Below are 18296 nucleotides of genomic sequence, written 5' to 3'. Positions count from 1 at the left end.
AACAAAACAAATATTTTTTTAATGGCCATTGTTTAGAGATTATTATTCAAAAAATTGCATTTTTCTTACGGAACATGAGTCGATATTTATTGTTAAATTTACTGTATTTTCAAAAGAAAGGTTTTGGGAATTCTAGGTAATTTGTCACTCGGTCTTTTCTTTTTCGTTTTTTGTGGCCTTTTCGCTCGGTCTTTTGAATTTACCCGAAGTGTTGAATTTTAATAATTGACTTTAACAATCGGCGCAAAATATTATTGTGCTTAGTAAAGGTTTGGGTAAATATAACTTAAATGGATTTATTTTTAATGACGGTAGTTAAAACGTAGTTTCTTTTTCAGTATTGGCTTTATGGATATTATTATTAAAGTGCTGTATTGTTCGAGAAATCCTAGAACATAAAATATTGTATTCAAAAGTTTTACTAATTTGTATTGAAATATTTTTAAATATTGGTGCGTTTTTCTCAATCCAAAAAACGTTGACTTTATAATGAATTATGAAAATACCTGCTTATTTCACGGGGAAATTTTTTTATCTTGAATATTTTGAACACGTATGTATAGCTCGTATCAAACTGCATGCCCATATTGTCATTTAAATTTCAGAAGCTTCTTATTATCGGTGTGTGATGTTCGGTTTTTATTTCTAAAAATGAAAATGAGAGTATTCGGAAATAAGATGGTTTCATATTATTTATGTTTAAAAGAAAAAAAATTGTATTGTGGAAAAGAACCAAGTAAATTAAAAAACCCATGAATATTTTTTTATACATATCGATCTACAATGCAGGACACAAGTTTTCTATCACCGCACTGGCGCACTTACCTACTTCGACCACATGTACAAAACACGTTGCATTTTAATCTATATTTTTCGGATGACGTATCCATAGAAAATATTTGACAGCTGTCACAAAGGATTCCAGCTTCGTTTGAACGTTAATTTTAACTCATTGTTGTGCAATAATTGCATTTAAAACATATTGACCGTAAGGGGTATGTAAAAGATGGCTTTCGTCATATTTGTATATCTTTCGACAGTTTTTCGCGGTATTTCCTCATTCTGACGAGTACCAGTGGCATTGATTTCCAATCCTATCACTGTTTAAACAACAATTGTTATATTAATTGTAAAGATAGTAGTAAAATAGTATATTGAACAGTAAATAATAGTCTTTGACATTCGTCTCAGTGTTATTTTATTTTCAGTTAGACATTTTCATTATGGAAACGTCTAATCAATCTCCGTCTGACTCCACGCCAAATGTGATTTCTGGTGTCGGAGATGAAAAAAATAATTCTGATGTAGATTATTCAGCGATTCGTGGAAAGGTATGTGTATTTTTCTCAATCAACATTTTTTGTTAGCTATACTATAAGAGTACAAGATTGTAGGTATACCTATTACTTCTAATCTTTTACTTTACTAAAATCATGTTATTTTTCAGTATTCTCTTGTGAAAAATATATTTATTAGCATAGTATTTATCTTTTATTGAAATTCAATATGTTGCTTACTAAAGTGAAATGCTCTGTGTGACAACTAAGTACTGCATTAATTATTTACTTTATTGCTACATTCATACCTAAATATATATATATAGATATATTTAATTTCTACTAATAGCATATATTTTTTGATCTTCAAATAGAAGTGACTTTTTCAAACAATGTTTAAAAATGTGTTTTGTTTATCAGTGTGTAACACCCTAAAATAAATAAAGCCTGTTTCTATGCACATTTTATGTCTTTGTTGGATATTTTGGATTGGTTGAATTTATTTTTAATTATATATTTTTCTCACTGCCCTGTTTTTCTTTTTTGATTTTATGTCTACTATTTAAAAAAAAAAGTTAGATCTGTTAAATATTTTTATAGCTTCTCTTTCAAGGTCAGAATATTATATATTTCACCGAGCTCTAAATGTGCCAATTTTCAGTTACAAGAGTTTCAAGAGTAATTTTGGAATCACAATTAAATGTGAAATTGAAAACACCAATTAACTGGAATCGAAACACGCAGACTTTGACCGTGGCCACGATAATTGTGGTCAATGTTAAAAGCAAATAATATATTTCTGCATATATGTATACATATATTTTACAGATGGTATTAAAATTACTATTGTTTATTTTAGACTGTACTAGTGAGTCCCACAGAGGAGCAATATGACCTCTTACAAAAGCAACTTGTAGAGAGAATCGAAGAAGGACATGGAGAAATAATATACGAGATAGGAATTGGCGAAGGTAATTAAAACGAAAAGGCTTATTGTTAAATATTTTTGAAATAATAAGATTTTTATTTTTACGCAAATGCTTTTAAAACAAACATGGCCTCTACGCCTTGAAATATAGCTTCAATATCTCGTACGAAGTTATCAACACTTTAAACGCTTGAAGAAAACTGTTATAACAATTTTTATTATTTTTTCATTTATATTATTAAAAATTCTGAAACTTGGCATTTGGCAAAGTTAATTAACACATCTGGTGTGAACTGACTAATCCGCCATAAAGTCAATTTTGTAGAAGATTCAATTGAAGATTTAAAAAAATGAATGAACCACAACTAAATCAATGGATCAATCAATCTTTGAATCAAATCCAAAACAATTTAGGTAAGACGGTGTTAGGTAAAACTATAAGGGCTATGTAGGATAAATACAAAAACAAATTTTAATGTAAATAACAATTGACAATTTGTAAAAATAAGTCCAATTTCGTATGATATTAATCTGTTGATTTTATGAATGACGAGGATTTTTTTTATGTAAATGCCAAAATTTATGTCTAATATCCTTTAGACCGAGCATACTATTCTGAAAAATTTGTATTTATAACTTAATTTTGGCTATATTGACGCATCAGTCTTTTTATTGTCTATATAATTTAGTCATTTCTGTATTCAAATAATTTGTTTGTACCATTCAATTGAATTTCAATTTTGTTTTTATGGCTCCATATTAAATTTAGCAGGATAATATAATAATTTTAACTGTAAATTTTCAACCCAAAATATTGATGTGAGAATTTTTCACAGGTGATAGTGAAAGTGGATTGAATGAAGATGATTACAATGCTTCTTTAGCGACATTACAGACTCTAGCAGCTGCTCTGGGAGCTTCGTGTGTGGAACTAAGAAAAAGAATTGGTTCTCAACCGCAACAATCCATTACTGGTCAATATCTAATCAGAAAGAAGTTGGAAGATGCAGATTTTATGGAAATAAGGTTAAAACATTTCCATATTATTTAGTTCAAACCAGATCCTTGAAATTGATGAAAAAAAACTAGTTAGATTTTAAAAAAATCTAATAGTTAATCCTGTGATGTATATTTTAAAAATGGTTCCTAATGTACTTAACCTTTAGGCTGCTAAGCAGTTTTTCAAGAATTTAATCAGAAATGCCAATATATATATATTAAAAAAATATTTTATCGAATATGTTGTTTTCCAAACACACTACTGTTTTAAAAATTAATGGCAATCCTAAGAATAATCTTCCATTTCATATATTTATAATTCACGCCCAATAGAGTGAGTAAGATAGACATTTGCCATTCGCATCACATTGTCGTGCAGCGGTTGTAAACCCTTTCTTATTTGGAAATAAAAACAAATAAAAATGATATCGTACAGCAATCTCAATGCACATTGTTTTAATAGTTATTTTAAAAAAAACGTAATTATGATCGTTTTTTTGTTAATTGCGGGGCAAATGGCCCTGTTATGTATTATCGAATCTACCAATTCCATGCATGCTAAGCAAAAATTGAGTAAAATATATCTAGAGATTTTTGGGCATTAAAAGGCCTTATAACCTGTCATTGGCTGGATAGAATGGCCTCTATACACACCGTGTAATATGTTTAAACATCCACATTATTATTTTTTTTTCTTTTCGTATAAACAAAATTTCTTTAACTCTATGTGATAACAAAATAAATTGTTTTACATAAATTACAAATTAAAATTTTTCAATTAAATTGATTTATCTGTAGAATGACTTTGTAAAGCGCTCTTGTCGTATTACTTTACGAGAATGGCGCTATATAAGTTATCCATAATAATAATAATAACTCTTCCATTTGTTGATTAAAAGAACTAAAAAAAATTCTGATGAATTATTTCACCTACTAGGTAACACCTAAAAACGTTTTTAATTAATAACCAACAATATTTTGAGTGTGTCCAAATGTTTGTAGGAAGTTATTTATATTGAAACTTACAAACAAAAGGTTTCTTTTAAATCGGTAAACATACTAAGAAGTGATATTATTTCTTGGTAGATGTTACAATAAATTATGTATGAAGATGTATGAATGTGGATAAAGTGAGGTCTTTGTGCAGAGATATATTGATATATCGTTACATCCTCTCTCCCTACCCCGCTGGGATATTTTTATATTTTTTTAGAATAATAATTACTTCTGAACAGCTAACACATATTTATTTTCTATTGCTGTAGGTACCCATTATAGTAAATTAACTGATTATTTTTAAATATGTTCTTTACTCTTCAAACGTCCTAATTCACAATTATGCTCTTTGCTTATTTGTTTATATTCCTAATAACGGGGTTTTCTGGTAAAATACGAACCTCTTTAGAGTTATTAGATTATATTAAAGGTAATCAAATACTTGAAGATGGACATGTCAAAAGTAGGAATAATCGGCGTGCGTGCATAAGAAGATGTATGAATGTAGAGGAAGCGAGGTCTGTATGCCAAGATAGAGTGTTATGGCGTTCTATCCTCTCTGCCTACCCCTACGGGGAAACGGCGTGATGGTTTGTTGTTGTTGTTGTTAATGGTAATTTATTGAATTAGTGTTCATAACTAAAATACATCAGTATTTTCATAATTACTATTTTCTTCAGTATTTTTGTAATTCGGGTATAATAACGGGGAAAACACAGTACATAATTATTTTGTTTTATCAATAAGAATTTTAACTTACTTCTTACGACATAGCGTATCACAATAAAATAATTAAAACCACTTAATAATACATCAATGAGGTATTTAGCCATAAAATACCTGGCATTATTCAGAAAAGCCCATCTTTGTACTGTAATAGGTTTCACTAGAGGTTTAAAAAATACAGTGCATAAATAAAAAAAGACACTCAACTAACATTATTTGTCCTTTAAGTGATTAAAAATTCTGAATATTAACATTCATTTATTTTTAATTGAACTGTTTTTGCAATGAACATAAATTTACTGTTTCAGGTCTCGACTAGCTAGAAGTTTCCTGTGTTTAGTCGTTTCTCTTTTTTAAAGGCAATGCGAATTCAAACATCATATGTAAATTTACAATGAGGAAATTTGGTAGATTTAATTTTTTTTAAATTTGTTAATTAGCTTTTAAACTAAGCCAAAAAGTTTTTTTTTCTTCAGTTTTTATGTATCGTATTATCAGCGCTATGATTTTTTAAGTTTTGTGTTTCTGAAATTAATCCGCATGTGGCATTGCAAGTTCTCTTCTGTTTCTTCTCGGTTAGTTCTGCCGATTAGTCCATTGACGATTAGTAATCCGAAAATCTTCCACAAATCTCTTATCATTGGTTGATTCATATAAACTAGTTACTTCGTTCAAAGCAGTTCATTTTTATTAAAATATTTCTTAATGTTTTTTTTTTGTACATTTTCAAGAAACTTGCTGTACAATTTAATGCTCTAATTTGTACTGCGCGTAAACATTTTTTGTATCCAATTTCCCGTCGGGCTGAAGTTCCTCATTGATTGTAACTATGTATTCAAATTATTATAAAAAAATGTGTACCATTTTGTAAAATAAAACATAAAAGAAATGTTTATTCGAACCGAGTTGTGGTCCCGCGGTAGTATTGTGGACTCACAGACCAAAGGTCCGAGGTTCAAATCCCACTCTATCACAACTCGATTTCCATTTTTCGAGCAAAAGTTATTCACGACTTTAAGGAAAATTTAAATATTTTAGTAAACAATAAGAACTCAAATGTTTCTCTTTAAAAAAAAAAAACAATTGTTCAAAAATACCTGTAAGTACCTTAGTTCATATTTTTAAACACCTACTTACAATCCCCATCCATAATAATTTTGTGGTCTACGAAAAATGACTTTTTTCTATATTATATTTTATTTACAATTTTTTACGGTAAATTAAGATTATCAGTCAGGTAAACGTTAGAAATAGTACATAAATAAAACACTCTTTTTCATTAATGTATCATTCAAACCCTAATTGAATCAACTAGGGAACCTCATTCGTAATAGCATACGTGCTAACAATTACACTACGAGGCTGATATAAATTAATAGTTTCACTTCCTTAAAAATGAAACCAATTTGTATGAAACCGGTAACTAGTGTACGAAACTAAATAATAACCCGTCGCACAAGTTTTTTATTTATTTTTATGTTTTATACCACTGACGGACAAGTGCAACAAGCAGTTACCAAATTCATTTACCCTTTTGGGGATTATGACGTCAGCAACAGTCTAGTTAGAACTTTATGACACGGATTAAGAACAACGATATATCGTTGTTTAGCAGTCTAAGGGTTAAATGACATGATGATTTTGACATGAAGCAATATTTACTGTTTTACCTAATTTGATCATTAAAAGGAATCATGACATCATGTGTTTTGGCATAAAACGTTGCGGAATTTCGAAACATTTATTAAATACAAATACATAGTTTACAAAAGCAGAAATGTTTATACAATAGGTACCATTCAATAAAATTTCCTTTTTATTTATGCATGTAGCCACTCCACTGGCCCACAGGCACGTTCATTTGTAGATTTAGTTTCCCTAGTAAAAAGTATGATTATTAATTTGAAAGCTTAAATGACTGTTGCTTGAAATAAATAAAATCAGTATTTGCAATTACATTCTTAATATAGTAATTGAAATTATTATTATTGTATATTATATAACCATTGCTACATATACGTCATAGACATTTAAATGGTTTATTGTAAGAGCCCTTTGGGTATTTAATAAATAAATAAATATGGTGTCCCCTCCCTTACACACGTAGAGTGTGAGGTAAAGGGTTTTATTCCCAATGAGATCGCAAAAATTAAATATAATTTTTCTCAAGCCTGGGGGTTCTGTACTGTCATTTACTACTGTGATTGGGCCTCCTGGCCTTCGATGAAAAATATATACTAAACACGATCCATGTAGGAGAAAACATTCTCAAAAAAGTTTCTACAAAATGTTTGCTAATATTTTTTATGTCAAGTACATAATATGACTCGTATGATTTATTTTTTTAAAATCCCTGATATATAATTCTTTAGAGTTGCCGTTGTTGGAAATGTTGATGCTGGAAAATCAACATTACTCGGAGTCCTTACTCATGGCGAATTGGATAATGGAAGAGGATATGCTCGTCAGAGGTTATTCAGACACAAGCACGAGTTAGAGAGTGGACGAACTAGTTCTGTTGGAAATGATATATTAGGCTTTGATAGTCAAGGTAACAAAACATTTTGTATTTTTTCTATTATTTTGGTATTTTAAATAAAACTTTGTCGGCCTCGTGGTGTAGTGGTCAGCGCGTTTGCCTACCATTCAAGAGGTCTCGGGCTCGATTCCTGACATGGTTGATATGAATTATTTGTTTAAAAGGGTGTTTTTACACTAGAATATTTCATATTTTCTGGACTGGTACCTGAAGCGTAAAACTGATCACCTTACTTTCATGTAACAAAATTGATCAAGATATGCTGCGATTGGTGTACCAATCCAGTGCCCTATGCACCATTAGGTGCGGAAAGGTAATGATGATGATGAAATAAAAAAAAACTACTCTAATCAATATATTTATTAATCAGTAGAATAAAATACGATTTCTCTTATAACCCAACTACATAATGCCTGAACTTTTCTAATTTGTGAAACTATAAAATCGTTGTATATATATATATATATATATATCTTATCACAGTACAAAATGTACCGTATTAGCCTGAATATAATGTGATATTTTTTACTCAAAATATTATTATAAAAAAAACATTTGCATTATATTTGGGGTTTAGACTGTGTCCTCTGACCCCTTACAAGGAAAATAAAGAAACCATAATTTCCAGTCCTAGGGGAATGGATCATTACCGCCTGGCAGAATTAAAAAAAAAAAAAAAAAACTTTTTTTTTATAATACAATATACCTTTTTTTATATTTGAATTTTTCCTTTCATTCCTGGTCCAAACCTATAGGTCGCGTTTTATTCTAGGCCGAATTACGTTCGGGCTGATACTGTATATTGAAACATTTATTAATGACTTTTTTAGGTAATGTTGTGAATAAACCATCCCATGGAACTTTGGACTGGGTAAATGTGTGCACAAAATCATCAAAAGTTGTAACGTTTATTGATCTCGCAGGGCATGAACGTTATCTGAAAACCACAGTATTTGGTATGACAGGTCATGCACCCGACTTTGGAATGCTTATGGTATGTTCACAGTTCACTTCACTATTCACAGTTCACTTGTATTGGCTAACTTAAGTGTCTTACGAATGAACCTTTGGAATATATTGTGTTGCAGATTGGAGCTAATGCAGGCATTGTTGGTATGACAAAAGAACATCTCGGATTAGCATTAGCTTTATCTGTTCCGGTATTTGTTGTTGTAACAAAAATTGACATGTGTCCACCAAATATATTGGCTGTAAGAATTTTATGTGGATTTTTTTTTTTTTAATTATGCATTTACTACATTATACTAAAAAAGAGTTCTTCGGGAGTTTAGGATAAAAAGTTTGCAAAAAACATAACATTAGCATGTTACTAGATTATAGCAAAATTGGTTGTTAATGTATAATGCTGACAAATAATATTACAGGTATAAGTTTAACAATATTGTTTTCAGGAAAATCTAAAATTATTAGTTCGGTTACTAAAATCACCAGGATGTCGAAAAGTTCCAGTGATGGTTAAAACGAGTGATGATGTCATTCTTAGCGCAACCAACTTTGTATCAGAAAGGTATTAACTAGTAATTATAACAATACACATATTAGAGATTTGTATGAATATAGAAAGCCCGTAGATAGAATAATGCTTAAATCATTAAGCATCATTGGAATTTACTTTATGGGGTTTACTATTTATTGATATTTAAATCATTTTTAGGTTATGCCCAATTTTCCAAGTTTCAAATATGAGTGGTGAAAATCTGGATTTATTAACTATGTTTTTGAATTTATTGAATACTCGAATGCCATCTCGCGATCAGGAGCCCGCAGAATTCCAAATCGATGACACTTATTCAGTTCCTGTAAGTTGCATAAAATATATTTTGTATTTAATTTTTGTAATTACTGGAATGATCGATAGAAAATATTTTTTCCAGGGTGTGGGCACAGTTGTATCTGGTACTACATTACAGGGCACTATCCGATTAAATGATACCCTTCTTCTTGGACCAGATCCACTCGGACATTTTATTCCCATTGCTGTTAAAAGTATTCACAGGAAAAGAATGACTGTACGAGAAGTTAAGGGAGGACAAACGGCAAGTTTTGCATTAAAAAAGGTAAATCATTTATCTTAAAAATATTTAACATGAACTTTGAATATCACAAAGATGAAAGCATGTACAAATTTTTCACATCATTTTAGATAAAAAGATCACAGATTCGTAAAGGAATGGTGATGGTATCACCGTCATTAAACCCTCAAGCATGCTGGCAATTTGAAGGAGAAATTCTTGTTCTACACCATCCTACTACAATTTTATCCAGCTACCAGGCTATGGGTAAGATACAAAATTTAAATGTGGATATGTGACCTACTATCCAGTTATCGTAGGTCTTAAATCAAAGATGTTTCGATAATAATAACTTATGGTCTATTTTTTACTTTATGATTTATCACATTCTCAAAAATAAATAAATCATTAACATAATCATGATATTTTATGTAATAATATAGGCTTTGTTTTGTACCCCGCGATTGGTTACCTTTTATTCAGCATCTAAAAATTATTTGATGCAAAGCAAATGGTTATATTTTGTTTCGTATTTAAACATTGTTTTTGAAAAAAAGAACCAAGAAACAAATTGTTTCCTATGGTTTATATAGTTATGTTAGCTATTGGGGACTTGAACAAGTTCTCACTGTTTTTTCCTGATCATTAATCTTTCTTTTTTTCTTCGTATGTGTCAAGTCCCCCGATGTGGGCGAGCATTGTCGCATCAACATTGCTGTGCAAAACGCGTTGTAGAGTAAAAAAGACTAACTGTCTATGTCAGTTTACTGTGAATTCAAAGTTGTATGTCGCGCCTTTTTACACTTCATCACATTTACTGACTACAAATTGAGTTCCGGAACTTAAGTTGAACGAAACACGAGACGGGTGCTTAGTGCTGCATCTAGAGTATACATATAATCACTGTTGCTTGGTTAATTTTATCTCGCTTCAGTGATATCCCGAGAAGCGTTACTGGGAGTGGTTTAATGCTTTATTAAAAAAATAAATAAAGAACATGTCATTGAAAATATTGTCCATCACATGGTGCGGTGCAGAGATGATTATGATGATGTTTGGTGATGTTCTGACAAAGCATGGTCACCGTAAGTCTCCACAAGATTTCTACATGCTTCAGCTGTAGATTTAAAAAAAAGTGATGCAATAAAATTCCCCACAAATCACTAAGGTATAATTAAATAGAGATGATGCTTTATAGAACAAAAGGTTCAAATGATGTTCTAAAAATGAGCATTGTCGCATCATGCCGCATCACATTGTTATGCAAAACGCGTAATAGAGTAAAAAGACTAACAACTGTCTATGCCAGTTAAAATAAAATCAAAGCTGTATGTCGCGCCCTTTTACACTGCTTCACATTTACTGACAGCTGCGCGTATAACAATATCTCCCACCAAATAGAAGATAAGTTCTGAAGCCTCAGTTGAATGGAACACAAGACAGGAGTTTAGTGCCGCATCTAGTGTATACCTATATATCAATGCTGCTAATACTCTTTTTGGCACGAAATTCGACATGTTTAACGCCATGAAAAAATATGTTTATACTTCAGTGGAATAACATGTTCGGTCATTTCAAGCCTAATGGTCTAATGGTGAGTTTCACGATGAAGTTGACTGTAGTATTGTCCAATGTAAAAAGGCTAAGATAGCACAATCTGTCGGGAAACAGCGAGAACTTATTCGAGTCCCTGTTACAATAGAAAATTGTTTTAAGACAGAATTATGTAATTACTCACAATTATGTTTTGTTCTGGGTTTGAAAATTATTTATGAAAAATGGATTGCACGGTGTAAACTGTTGTTTTGTTTATTAGTGAAAAATAAAACCAAAGCATAATAAATTAACTAACCCGATTTTTATTTATTACAGCATTTATTGATGTTAATTTTTCAAGATGTGCGTACTGACACACTTTTGTTTTAGTTCATTGCGGAAGCATACGACAAACAGCCTCTATTCTCGGAATGTCGCAGGAGTTTTTAAGAACTGGGGACAAAGCAGTTGTTCGATTTAGGTTTATTAAGCACCCAGAATATATCAAACCTGGCCAGCGAATGGTTTGTGATGTTTAAATTAATGTTATATTAAAAGTGCACCGTATTCAGTATACCAATCATATTTTTATACATACTTATGTTATTTTAGCTATTTCGCGAGGGACGCACAAAGGCTGTGGGAAATGTATTACGATTATTACAATCAAACAATATTCTAATTCCACCAAAAATAAAAGCAAATAAAATTCATAGTCGAGGACAACAAGGTACCAATTTGACATCGTCGACTCCATCAAATACAGGCACTACTTCTCAAAGCAGTATGCCACTAGTGAGTATATTTTTTGTAAAATTAGTATTTTTGCTTATTTATTTTGAAAAAGTAACAAAATATAACTATAATTGTTTACTAATATTTTATAGCCAACAGATGTAACCAATTCTGGTTCAACATTTGAAGTTCAAAATGATAAAAGGAAAGAAAACTCCCAACAAAGGACAACCGGAAGAAGATCAAGAGGAAAGAAGGTTGATCAAACTCCAAAAATTGAGCCACCCAAAACAACTTCTGAACAAAATATAAATTCACCAGAGCAGCAACCTATCAAATTAGTAGTTTGATTTCTACATCCTTGATAAAATTATTATGATGTGTAGTATAATGAAAAATCTAACATAATTATCCTTTGATCCTCTATTTTCAGAAATACCATTTTTGTGCTAGGTTTATGTATGTCCGTCCCAAGACAAAGTTGTATTATTGAAAAATAATTGTTACTTACAATTCTGAATAGCTGAGATGCATAATCGGGTAATGTAATAATGATAGTAATTTTAATATTCGTAGTTATAGAATTTTAATTTATTATCGATAGTCAAAAAACACACATATTGGAGATTTCACAGAAAACACTGAATATGTACACAGACTTTATTTATTATAATATAATGTACCACGTACCTATTACCAGGATTTATGAATAGCTCATAAAAATGCTTACTGCTGAGGTGATTCTGTGAACGAAAATGAGTAATATAACCCTGAGTTTAAGTGTTTATTGAAATAAATTAAGTTTACTTAAGTACAAAAATTGAATTTTTATGCCTGACATGGTTACAAAACAAAAGAAAGTTATTTTTTCTAATTATATTTTTGTATTCTATGAAAAATATGCGCATTCCATTGTTATTTCAAGCATGTCAGTTGTAAATCAAGGATAACGGATAAATAAAGTAGAACACATTTTGGAAGAAACTAGACCGCAGCGCTAGTGTACACCACCGCAATTCTTTCGAAATGTATGACTCTAACTTTAAGTTCAAACATTTCTGTGCAACTATCTCGTGAAATAACATAGGATATGCGTTTTGTGGAGTTGAGTATTTACAATATATTTTTTATTAGTATTATTCAAATAGTTTTGTTTACGAGTACTATAATATTTTTTGTTGAATAATACATAGATATGTTTTATATTTTTTGAGTTTGGTTTTAAAGAATTCACAACGATATTCGTTTTAGTCTATAAGAATGCAGTGAAGCGTTATATGTTTGATATAATATAATATGTAACATAAAATATGTATATTTAAAGTCAACAATTTAAAGTTGAAATATTAAACAACATATTTCATCTGTATTTTGTGAGCAAAAAAAACAATAATTCCCATTACTAACCAGAAAACGATAATGTTTGATAAAACGTCATTGAAAATATACCTTATGTTTTTTTTAAAAAACAATAATATTTTGTGTAATATTTAAACTATTGGTACCTTTATTTAATAAAAAGGTTTAGAAAATATAGTAGAACTTCATTTATCTGAACTCCAGTCATCCGGATTGCAAAATAACTGCCAATATCTTTGCTGGACATATGTTTAAGTAAGTTTTTATGTTCTAACATCTAGCACTCGTTAACCCGAATAATTGGAGTTTATTCTATTTTGTAATTCTAACTTGACTTTCAATTTTTCATGCAAATAAAATTAAACATTTTTATCCAAATCTGCAAAAAAATAATGTAAGAACATAATATAAAGCTTGTATAAATGGTCCCGGGGTTTGGAAATGTTGGAATATCATGCAGGACAACATTAGTTGATAGGCTCTATCCATTACATTTTTTGTTGATCAAAATTTGAGTACAAAAACCATATCGGCAACATAATAAAATAATTGAATCTTCTGATTTTCGTTCAAGTGATGTTATATGTATCATGAATCTAAGTATTTTTAAGTGTTGTGGCACAACGGTTTAAGTAGTTTTATTGAAGCACATCGTACATTAATCTATGTAATTATGCGTTATCTAAATTTAAATTTTAAGAATAACACCTGTCTCAATTGAAGCTACTTAGGTTAATATATAAATATGTATTTTAATAATCAGTGATATTAACTACTTTAACCAACTATTTTATTTCTTCAATTTTGAAATTATGTGATTTTATTCTTAATAAATGTTTGGTATTTTTTGAAGTCAATAAAAATATTCAATGTAAAATTATTTTGTTATTATTTTAATGTGTAGTTAGGAAAGTTTCATGAAATACTAATAAGAGGGAATATTTCCAGTCATATGTATATCATACCTTGTAGGCTGCATAAACAATTGTGTCAATACAAACTGACCAGACATGACACTTGAGGATTTTTGAATAATTTATAAAAATAATAAAATTAAAATAATTTATTTAAAAAAATTAAGGGAAAGTATAATACAATACGATGTCGGTTTGCAAGAAGAGTGGCACATCAACCTTTTACGTGAGACAATGACATTTTATTTTAGTTCCTAGCTCTGTAGTCACATAATAGGAATGTACATTTTTTTGACCTATGATTTACTGCTAAGCCAGTTCTACAGACTCCGAATAAAGATTTTTTCGAAATCGTCTGTTTGATGATGTCACGCTCCTTGCATACCGACATTACAATATAAATATTATAATTATATCGGTTTACGGTCTCATAGAATGAAAATACATGATGTTCAATTAGACAAAACGTTTCTTTTAAACAAACAGAATGATTTAACCACACTAGATACACTAAGCATTTTAATAATCCAAAAGCTACAGGACATTGATTTAGATAGTTAATATTCTAAGTGTATGTTACATTATAAGTTGAGTCCGAAGCCGGGCAAGAGGTTATTTGGATTTTCTTTTATTTTCCTTTATTTGGTCCTGCGCATCTTTCAAGCCTTGAGTTATATTTTGCTTAAACCGGTTGAAGAAAGACGTGAAATCTATTTTATCTACTGCGGGAAATTTTTCTTTGGAACGGTAAAATAAGGAAACACAGAGCTGAGCAGTTCTTCTCACAGGGTAAGACTCTGCGATTCGTTGCACTAAATGTTCATTATTTGCGAGGTACTTCAAAATAAACCGCAAAGGCATTTTTGTACTTAGTCCAATACTATTTCAAAATGGAGCATCAAAAGAACACATGTTCCTATATTTCTGAAGAAGTTCACGCTTTAAATGAAGCTGTCTTCTTAGAATTTCAAATTGGCGAAGTTGCTCCTGCTTGTTGTGATCAATTCCAGGTAAGCGTTTGATCTAAAATAAAATGAATGTATATAAATATAAAATATATAAAATATTAGTGCGTTAATTAGATTATCAGAAAGGAAAATAAACAAAATCTAGGATAAATTAAATTAAAATGAAATATAGTGGTCAAGACGCTTTACTCGCACACGGTAGGTTTCGGGTTCGATTCCCGGTGAGAACACAAAAAAAAGTGATTTTTCTCAAGCCTGGGTGTTCTCTGATGTAATTCACCACTGTAATTGGGCCTCCTCGCCTGTTATGGTGCAAAAAACAATAAATATTTTTTTTAAAAGCGTCATCCCCAATAATGTTTAGATTGCTATTTTATTTTTTATTGACCTCCACCGAAATATGGAGAAAGAAAATATGGAAGCCAAAGAGACATCAGAAGCATTGATAAATTATTTTCTCAATAGTAAATAAAAGTTTATAGTTCAGAAATCTCACATGAAAATGTGCACAAAACAAAAAAGAGTATCTAGTTCTCTATCTTCTCTAGAGTTGCCAACACGGTGACCAACAGTCTAATATTTTACAGCATGGTCCATTTTTACCTCTCATTTTGCCTGTTTGCCAGTGTCATAAACAAGGCGCATTGTACTTTCATAAGATAATAAACACAGTGACCTGTATTTCACCTTACATGGTATAATTAACACGTGGTCCTCTATTTATATTGTGAATCGTAAATGTATTTGTAAAACAAGCGCATTGGGTTGGAAATGCTAGTTACCAATCTTTATCAAAATTATTTTTCTCTGCTGATTAAAACTTAACCCTAAAATAAGTTTTTAATAAAAGTACTAAGGATTAAAATCAGAAATGTTAGATTAGGGATATGGTTTAATGACGCACAGTGAAAAATTAAATCGGCGAAAAACGACGCATAAAGTTTGCAATTTAATAACAACCTTTTTTAAGTTGAGCAATAGGCGATGAAAATAGTGAAGCTACTCAAACTCCGCTGCTAAAAAAACAACGATTTACCTGATCTCTAGCTGAGTCCAGTTTTTTTTGCAACTCCAAAACTTTGAGACTGCAGTCTTGCGATTCCCTCGCTTTCGTGGAATTATCGTGATCACGTTCCACGCTAAAACGAAAACATAATAAGCAATTGCGTCTAATGCACTATTATTTATTATTTGTGCATATTATTTGTTTGCCATATACGAAAGCTCACCTTCTTATTATGTCATAAACTATTGGCAGTATGTCAACATCCACATCTTGAACAGTTAGAGGAGAAAAATTGTTTTGAGGCTCGTTGGAATCGTTATTTATAGCATCCATTTCACCATGCCCATGTCTCGTTTGTTACAAAAAAACAGCGTATATACTGTATAACATTGAAATCTGGAATTGTTTTATTTTATTTAACAAGTTCAATTTATCTCTTTAAAATTGGAGGTTATGTTATGACCATAGATTATTAAATATTATGTCATGGACTGAGCGTTGCGAAGCTCTATCATGCGAAAGTCGGTAGATACAGAAAAATAAATCGGTAGATTAATTTTCCTTGGGGCGGGTGTGGTGAGGCGAAAGGAATGTCTGAAAATTTTGCTACATTTTTTCATAAGAAAATTTCGCTTAAAGTGCCACCTTGGACCTACATTTCGATTTCTTGTAAGATCACAAAAAATTGCGTATTTTTAATGCTTGTCACACGTACATAATACTATTCGAAAGTGTGAGTGAAAAACGAAAATTAATTTTCGCCTAAATTTTGACTCGAAAGACATATTCTGTGACAGTCTTATTCATCAATGACAGTCTTCAAGTTAAGTCATGTTTTTCTCGGCCTTCCTTATTTTTTTCATTCATTAACATGCATTAGCATGGTAAATCCCTTAATCTATTTTTTGCCATCCATTCGCTCTACATGTTCAAACCAACGCAGCACTCCATCATATTGCAATGATCTTGATTTACAAGAATCTCGACAAAGTCGAAATCTGCTTTTTATATAATGTTCCGGACGCGCGGGCTAAATACGAATGATATTTTATGTGCATGGAGCTCATTAGAAGGCCCTGATAAACGAAAAACAAAAAAACCGAAACCAAAACTAATAAAAATCTATACTTTTTCGACTAACGGGCCATGAAACGTTGCCAACCCTACCGATTTTTTTGTAGATCTACCTATTTTTGGTGATATCTACCGAATTTGATAGAAATTCTACCAATGTTTAAACCGTTCCGTTTTTCCATTTATTTTTTACTACTTATTCGTGCCCAATATAGGCGAGCCACTTATAAATAAAACACGCACTTTTTTTCTGTTTGCTCAGAAAACTACTTTTTCTGTCATCTGTTTATTATTATGAATACTACTTATCCTTCGGCCGTACATCAACATAATACATACGTTGAATAGTAAATAGAGATTCCCGGTCATTTACAATGTCGATGAATTAAAAACATGTCTTCTTTTTTTTATGTTCATAATTTTTATTTTATAAAATGGAATGCTAACAGATCACTTAGTAATAATGAAACTTTTTTGTCACCTGTAACTATTTTCTGCTTAAATTTAGTAACCTATTTCAGCAATTACCTAGAAGTTATTATTTTATCATTAAGACTAAAACTGCGATTAACGTTTAAAAATACGATATTTTTTTGTGATCTTACAAGAAATCATCTCTGTTGTAATATGTTAATATAAACAGCTCCCTAAGGAGTTGAATCCAGTCCCTGTCTACAAAAATTTGGACAAACTAAAAATATTGCTACACATTTATGGTTTGAAGTTTCATTATTAAATGGAAGAAGTTGAAGAATAGATTTAGTTAATCAATTTACGTAATACAAAGACTAATATTACTAAACGTCTTGCAGCTACAAAGTGCATGGAGTGATGAAGTTCAAGCAACGAAAAACATATTTTTTGAATTCAGAAAAAATAAAATTATTCAATAATGTCACTTTATGACATGTGCAGTGAGATGAATTATATCACTTTATGACATGTGTAGTGAGATGTATGATGTCACTTCATGACATGTGCAGTGAGATATATTATGTAACTTTATTAATGTTTTTCGGTATATTTTTAAAAAACAAACATGTCTTGGATGCTTTTTTCTTACGTTTAAGCTTGGAAAACATTCGATGAACTGTCAGAAAAGATGGAAATTATCTTGTGTTCAGTTTATCGAGATTTTTTTTTTTAAAAGGTTTTTTTTTTTTTTAAGATGAGTTACAATGTTTTGTTTGTCCAGCGCGTTAAATG

The 18296-nt window shown here is 30.5% G+C and overlaps 3 protein-coding genes across 4 annotated transcripts; 1 reads left to right on the top strand and 2 right to left on the bottom strand.

The window, feature by feature from the left end:
- The first annotated feature begins 908 nt into the window (after positions 1–908).
- On the top strand, positions 909–14005 carry GTPBP1 (GTP-binding protein 1). Of its 2 annotated transcripts, none has more exons than XM_088229378.1 (14): positions 909–995; positions 1213–1331; positions 2137–2248; positions 3042–3231; positions 7299–7477; positions 8296–8459; positions 8554–8676; positions 8878–8993; positions 9141–9285; positions 9361–9543; positions 9630–9765; positions 11425–11558; positions 11647–11829; positions 11922–14005. In XM_088229378.1, the coding sequence occupies exons 2-14, from the start codon at positions 1224–1226 to the stop codon at positions 12117–12119; spliced, it is 1971 nt and encodes a 656-aa protein (XP_088085504.1). In that variant the 5' UTR covers positions 909–995; positions 1213–1223; the 3' UTR covers positions 12120–14005. The 2 variants fall into 2 exon arrangements, with proteins under 2 accessions (XP_088085504.1, XP_088085503.1); XM_088229377.1 differs by having other exon boundaries at positions 1209–1331.
- A 173-nt stretch (positions 14006–14178) lies between these two features.
- Positions 14179–16510, bottom strand: MED9 (mediator complex subunit 9). Its single transcript, XM_088229379.1, has 3 exons — positions 16240–16510; positions 16047–16149; positions 14179–15065 (listed from the first exon to the last, which is right to left on the bottom strand). Exons 1-3 carry the CDS (start codon positions 16347–16349, stop codon positions 14928–14930), a joined length of 351 nt encoding a protein of 116 aa, XP_088085505.1. The 5' UTR covers positions 16350–16510; the 3' UTR covers positions 14179–14927.
- LOC148279811 (protein NCBP2AS2 homolog) lies at positions 14494–14903 on the bottom strand. The gene has a single exon (XM_088229380.1). The coding sequence runs from the start codon at positions 14901–14903 to the stop codon at positions 14655–14657; it is 249 nt and encodes an 82-aa protein (XP_088085506.1). The 3' UTR covers positions 14494–14654.
- Positions 16511–18296: the final 1786 nt, after the last annotated feature.

This window comes from Micrasema longulum, unplaced genomic scaffold (genome assembly GCF_059751315.1).
Source record: "Micrasema longulum isolate JH-2025_06_02 unplaced genomic scaffold, ASM5975131v1 h1tg000663l, whole genome shotgun sequence".
Lineage (NCBI taxonomy): Eukaryota > Metazoa > Arthropoda > Insecta > Trichoptera > Brachycentridae > Micrasema > Micrasema longulum.
The sequence above is the reverse complement of the archived record's forward strand: the minus strand, read 5'-3'. Positions and strand labels throughout refer to the sequence as shown.

Coding starts and splice junctions, on each gene's coding strand:
- GTPBP1 (XM_088229378.1), top strand. CDS start 1,224: ATGGAAACGTCTAATCAATCTCCGTCTGACTCCACGCCAAATGTGATT. Junction 2,249..3,041: donor CGAGATAGGAATTGGCGAAG/GTAATTAAAACG, acceptor AATTTTTCACAG/GTGATAGTGAAAGTGGATTG. Junction 11,830..11,921: donor CTCAAAGCAGTATGCCACTA/GTGAGTATATTT, acceptor AATATTTTATAG/CCAACAGATGTAACCAATTC.
- LOC148279811 (XM_088229380.1), bottom strand. CDS start 14,903: ATGCCTTTGCGGTTTATTTTGAAGTACCTCGCAAATAATGAACATTTA.
- MED9 (XM_088229379.1), bottom strand. CDS start 16,349: ATGGATGCTATAAATAACGATTCCAACGAGCCTCAAAACAATTTTTCT. Junction 16,150..16,239: donor GTTTATGACATAATAAGAAG/GTGAGCTTTCGT, acceptor TTTTCGTTTTAG/CGTGGAACGTGATCACGATA. Junction 15,066..16,046: donor TGGACTCAGCTAGAGATCAG/GTAAATCGTTGT, acceptor ATTTTATTTTAG/ATCAAACGCTTACCTGGAAT.